The 6,325-nt window shown below is 33.5% G+C and overlaps 1 protein-coding gene across 1 annotated transcript; it reads left to right on the forward strand.

Annotated features, from left to right (window-relative positions):
* Positions 1 to 15: 15 nt before the first annotated feature.
* Positions 16 to 3,881, forward strand: LOC108916455 (probable cytosolic iron-sulfur protein assembly protein Ciao1). Its single transcript, XM_018722714.2, has 2 exons — positions 16 to 571; positions 1,592 to 3,881. The coding sequence occupies exons 1-2, from the start codon at positions 110 to 112 to the stop codon at positions 2,141 to 2,143; spliced, it is 1,014 nt and encodes a 337-aa protein (XP_018578230.1). The 5' UTR covers positions 16 to 109; the 3' UTR covers positions 2,144 to 3,881.
* The last annotated feature ends 2,444 nt before the right edge of the window (positions 3,882 to 6,325 follow it).

Consider the following 6,325-nt stretch of genomic DNA (forward strand, 5'->3'; position numbering starts at 1 on the left):
GATTATAGGTTTACTTTTGTTTTTTTATTTTCTGGAAATTGAGGTTAGTTTTTTTTTAATTCATCTTATGAAAGTTTTATTTGTTATTTGTTACTAAAGTAACTAAGTAATGGCTAAACTTGAGTTAATACAGACTTTGAAAAAAGATAACGGGCGAGTGTGGAATGTTAATTGGCATCCCAAGGGCGAAATATTCGCTTCTTGTGGTGAAGAAAAATCTATAAGAATTTGGGGAAAGGATATGACTGGCAAATGGTGTAATAAATTAGTTCTTTCTGAGGGTCACAAACGAACAATAAGACAAGTTGCTTGGTCCCCTTGTGGTAATTATTTAGCTTCAGCTAGTTTTGACGCAACAACCTCTATTTGGGACAAAAAAAGCGGAGAATTCGAATGTAATGCTAGTCTGGAAGGTCATGAAAATGAAGTGAAAAGTGTTGCTTGGTCTAGATCTGGACAGATACTAGCTACTTGTAGCAGGGATAAATCTGTATGGATTTGGGAGGTTGCCGATGATGACGAGTATGACTGTGCTGCTGTTTTAAATGCTCACTCACAAGATGTCAAAAAGGTAATGAGAAAACATTTTATAATAAATAAGCTGTTATAAGCTCATTTGTACCATTTTTAATAATTTAATTAGTAAACTTATTAATAAGCAATATTATTGTTTTGTGTTACCTACTATTTTAGAAGGTAGAATATGTAACTAATTTATTGTTAACAAAGATAAAGTTGGTGAATAGTGGTTGAGCCTTTTGTAATGTTCACTACATACGATTTTTTATGAATATTTGTTACGCCAAATTTTATAAATAAATCAATAGAGGAAACTTAATATAAAATAAGACAATCCCTTTCTTACAAGCTTAAAATATTAACAAAATATTTGATTTACAAAATGACATTTAAAATTGTTCTAATCGTAAATATTGAAAAAATTTAAGCTGGTAACCACTATACATATTATTACTTTCTCTATTTACAGTTTGATTTTGGATTATTTTATTATTAAAATCAACCATTCTAAGTTCTCTTCTTATGTCGATAGCATGTGCACATACAGGGTGTTTCAGTTCGAGTGATTCAAACTTTACTATAAATAGAACTTAGTATGCTTATAACAAATTGATTCAAATTTACACGTGCATAATTTACTGTGAAATTTACAAATTTTTATAGGTCAGTGCCATAGGAATGGGTAGTGAAGTGGGTTTTTTTTATCCCAACTTGTACGTCATTTGGGATTCATGTTTAGATTCCGTGAATTCTAAATAAAAAAAGTTGAAAATCGGTATAATGTATCGTTTTACTGAAAATCTCAGTTGAATGGGAGATCTTCTTCTATAGAGTATAAAGTTATGTAATTTGTTTGCAGTTAGATTCAAATAGGGATCTGTTTGTAATTTCACTCTGTGTATGAAGACATGGTTAATTTTTAACGATTAAGTCTGTAATTATTGTACTGATCACTAAATAAACATTATGTTTCCATAAAATGGCTGTAAGTGTCATAATTAATAATTGGTTTGGATATATTTCTTGATAATTATCACAATATTTTTTTATTTACAAAAAATATTTGTTCCAGGTACTATTTCATCCAGAGAAAGATCTTTTGGCCTCTGCATCATATGACAATACAATAAAGTTATTCAGAGAAGACCCCAGTGATGAAGACTGGGTATGTTGTGGTACTTTAACTGGCCATGAATCAACAGTTTGGAGTATTAATTTTGAAGGTAATGGTAAACGACTTGCTTCGTGTAGTGATGATCAGACAGTAAAAATATGGAAAGAATATCCACCCGGCAATCCAGAGGGAGTTGCTACTGTGGATGGAGATTCAACTTGGAAATGTATATGCACCTTAACTGGTCATCATGGCAGAACAATTTATGATATCAGTTGGTGTCCTAAAACTGGACTTATAGCCACAGGTTGTGGAGATGATGCAATTAGGGTATTCAAAGAAAATGAAACGTCTGATCCCAATGCACCTACTTTTGATTTGATTTGTACAGTTGACAGGGCACATAACCAAGATGTAAACTGTGTGGCATGGAATCCTGCCATTGCAGGACTATTAGTGTCTTGTAGTGACGATGGCGAAATTAAGCTTTGGAATTTTGTTGACATATAGTTTACATGGGTAAACATAATTTGTGGTTAGAGATTACATTCATAAAGTGTCTATTCGTACTTACTTTACCTATTTACGTTCTCATGTTTTATATAAAAGTACTTAGAGATATTTAAACCGCTAATTTCTAATAGTTAAAAAATATCAATCAGTCTAAAATAATTTTTTCTTTTTGGATATTTTGTTGCCTGTGAATAGTTACCAATTTATAGAAAAAATCCGTTGTGCTAGGAGCATCAGTTAAGGGTTATTTTTTATGAAAATGGTTTTGCCAAATCAAAAATTAACAAGCCTATTCAATGGTTTGAAAACATTTCCCTTATAGCAGTCTCTTAAGTTTTTGAAACAAATCAAAGTCTGTTGGGCGCATTCTGGACTATAGGGTCGATGGAGAAGGGTTTACCATATGAATGGTTTCTTAAGTTTTGGAAAAAAATTAGTCTGTTGGGTTCATGTCAGGATTATAGGGTAGCTGGGAAGGATTTCGCATCCCTAATTCTCTAAAACTCTGCACACAGGTTCGGCAATGTGCGGTTGCATTATCATACAGAATGAGCACTCCAGCTACCATAGTGTTGGCCCTTTTTTGTCCACAAAATATTTCGCAGAAAGTGCCGCCCTGTTACAGTGGTTCCCTGGGGCACTGTTGCTATCGGTCCATGCTTGTCATAAGCCATAATCATGATCAGATTGACTGGATTGTTGGCGATGGCATTTTGTTGTCTGAGGAGAGTCAGGATGTTTCCACTGGGAGGAAGTGGGAGATTGCAATTCTGGTTCAAAATCTCAAATCCATGTTTCATCTATAGCAACAATCGTGTTTAAAAACTGGTCTTCCTCTATCTCGTAACATTGAAGCAATTGTGCCATTCTCTTGCGATTTGCTTTTTGCTTTTCACTCAGATGATGAACCCATTTTACAGCGATTTTTCTTTTCTACAGTTTCTCAGTTATGATTCTGAACACCGAAGAGACAGACATGTTTTGTTTTTGTTTTGCGTCGATCTTTTTATAAAATGTCAATAATGGCAGCGGAAGTGCGGAAATAACACTCGACTGATCCTTTTGGTACTAGTTTTTCTTCAGTAATTTTTAAATTTTCATCACATATGGGAAATATCCACTAAATAAGAAAAAACTATAGACAACACAGTTGATGTGTAAATATCAATTTCAAATTGTAAAATTTTTGTTTACTGTTAATAATTACTGTTATGTTTTATCATTTTATTTTATAATTGTTGTAAAAGAAAATATTTCAGTTTGAATTGAAATATATTTTCTCCTTGCTTATCAGTTCGTACCCCTAAGCATTTTCTGCTACAGATTATTGGTAGTGTATAAATGGTAGTGTACTTGTGTAAATTTCAAATGACTTAAAAGGTTTTATAAATTACTGATATTTTATATTTGAACAAATTACTGTTGTTTATTAATACTTTTTATTACTGGTATTTATTAATACTTTATGAAGCTGTTACAATGATTGTCGTATTTTCTTCCCTGAAGATAGCCGAAACTAGTTGGAAAGAAAATTAAAAAATTTATATTGAATTAGAAAGGACTAATTTTTTCCCAATTAGTTCTAGAGCTATTCAGTATTAGAATAGATTTTTGTCAAGAATGATTATATTGGATAGATTGATCTGTATTATGATTTATATGGATTGATCTATCTCAATACCATATACTTACTATACTCCACGGTCGAAATTATATAGTAGAGATTAGAGATTGATTCATCGCTAGCTTTTGGACTAGTAAGGAGGATGAAGCAGGCCGGGAANTCTTCCTCTATCTCGTAACATTGAAGCAATTGTGCCATTCTCTTGCGATTTGCTTTTTGCTTTTCACTCAGATGATGAACCCATTTTACAGCGATTTTTCTTTTCTACAGTTTCTCAGTTATGATTCTGAACACCGAAGAGACAGACATGTTTTGTTTTTGTTTTGCGTCGATCTTTTTATAAAATGTCAATAATGGCAGCGGAAGTGCGGAAATAACACTCGACTGATCCTTTTGGTACTAGTTTTTCTTCAGTAATTTTTAAATTTTTATCACATGGGAAATATCCACTAAATAAGAAAAAACTATAGACAACACAGTTGATGTGTAAATATCAATTTCAAATTGTAAAATTTTTGTTTACTGTTAATAATTACTGTCATGTTTTATCATTTTATTTTATAATTGTTGTAAAAGAAAATATTTCAGTTTGAATTGAAATATATTTTCTCCTTGCTTATCAGTTCGTACCCCTAAGCATTTTCTGCTACAGATTATTGGTAGTGTATAAATGGTAGTGTACTTGTGTAAATTTCAAATGACTTAAAAGGTTTTATAAATTACTGATATTTTATATTTGAACAAATTACTGTTGTTTATTAATACTTTTTATTACTGGTATTTATTAATACTTTATGAAGCTGTTACAATGATTGTCGTATTTTCTTCCCTGAAGATAGCCGAAACTAGTTGGAAAGAAAATTAAAAAATTTATATTGAATTAGAAAGGACTAATTTTTTCCCAATTAGTTCTAGAGCTATTCAGTATTAGAATAGATTTTTGTCAAGAATGATTATATTGGATAGATTGATCTGTATTATGATTTATATGGATTGATCTATCTCAATACCATATACTTACTATACTCCACGGTCGAAATTATATAGTAGAGATTAGAGATTGATTCATCGCTAGCTTTTGGACTAGTAAGGAGGATGAAGCGTGCCGGGAACGAAAATCCATTGGCGTATCAGCGTAAAAGGCAACAAGATATAGAAAATATTGAAAAAAGGATAATAAAACATCTAATATTTTTTACGGTTTGCTATAACCGGCACTGATCCATTTTAATTATTACAGCATTTTAAAACGTCTCGGTTGTGTTTTTTTAATTTATAAATTTATTATAACCACGGAATTAGATCCTTCGTCTACGTTTATGCTATGACGTTTCTCAGGACGGGTAAATCAAGTTCGTTTACACCCACTAAAAAAGCATTTCCCTATTCCCTACCAAATGCAAAAGATAAAGATAGAATATAGATCAACGTTCAATGTAACTCAGTCTATAGGCGATTATAGATTCTATCGATGTGCGTAGCGAGCGGCACAAAGATAAATAATATTGAACCGTTACAAAAATCATTTTATATTTTATACGCGTTATGGTAATAGTGTTTTTATATTAGGTCTGAGTCACTCATCTATAATTTCGACCGCGGAGTTTTTTTTATAGATAGTCTGTATATGGTCGATACATAATAATAATTAAACACAAGCAGCGCTACAAGCGGTTGCGACCAGAATTATTTCTTAAACGCGGAAACTAAAAAAATCTACCTCGTTATTTCTTTGGAATTTAACAACGTTCTCGATTTATTTCCATCTTTGCACTCATTGCACGCTGGGGTTATTTCCAACTTCTATTATTCAAGTTGATAGTACAGGACGAAGACATGTACTGATTTGCTAAATTGAGAAGTATGGCGAGTGTATACAATGACTGAAAAAAAAAGTGAGCCATTTCTGGGTCATATAAAGGCGGCGCTGATGCAAGTAAGTAGAGTATGAAAGATGGGCAACCACGCTCGACGTTGTAAGCGCAACTTCATTACTAGGCTCCATCAGCGCTATAAATGACACTTTAAACTTTTTTCATTTGGGTTATAAAAAGGGATCCGAATTTGTATGCGCTGCCCATAAGTCTTCACTCCTCGTCTACACCTACACTATGTACTGAGCACAGAAGTTGTTACATTCTGTGGTATCAGCCCGAATTTATATGCATGCGTGATCACGGAGTCGTTTGTACTGCACATCGTGGAGACGGTGGCGCGAGCGAAGACCATCAGGGCTAGGCTCTATCCCTTACTCAAAGGTGGAAACACCCTCAGTTTAAGGAATAAGCGAACGCTTATCAAGGTGGTACTTCAACCGCAGATAACCTGCTATGCCTCCACGCGCCAAAAAGCCACAAAGTCGCTACAAGCTGTGGAAAACATAGCCCTCCGCACGGCTACCGACGCGCCCTGGTACGTAAGAAACACTGACATATTACGAGACTTACAATACACAAACGCTACACAGACAATAAGACAAAACGCGGAGAAACGATTTGACGTNCGCTTGGGGCTGAAGGTTCAGCACCTATTAAGCCATTTGCCACCAACAAGCG

The sequence above is a fragment of the Anoplophora glabripennis genome, unplaced genomic scaffold, assembly GCF_000390285.2.
Source record: "Anoplophora glabripennis isolate ALB-LARVAE unplaced genomic scaffold, Agla_2.0 scaffold3603, whole genome shotgun sequence".
NCBI classification, from domain to species: Eukaryota; Metazoa; Arthropoda; class Insecta; order Coleoptera; family Cerambycidae; genus Anoplophora; species Anoplophora glabripennis.

Bases quoted from the DNA above. Each gene is read 5' to 3' on its own strand.
- LOC108916455 (XM_018722714.2), top strand. From the start codon at position 110: ATGGCTAAACTTGAGTTAATACAGACTTTGAAAAAAGATAACGGGCGA. The intron at 572-1,591 runs GTAATGAGAAAA...TATTTGTTCCAG, and splicing joins ACTCACAAGATGTCAAAAAG to GTACTATTTCATCCAGAGAA.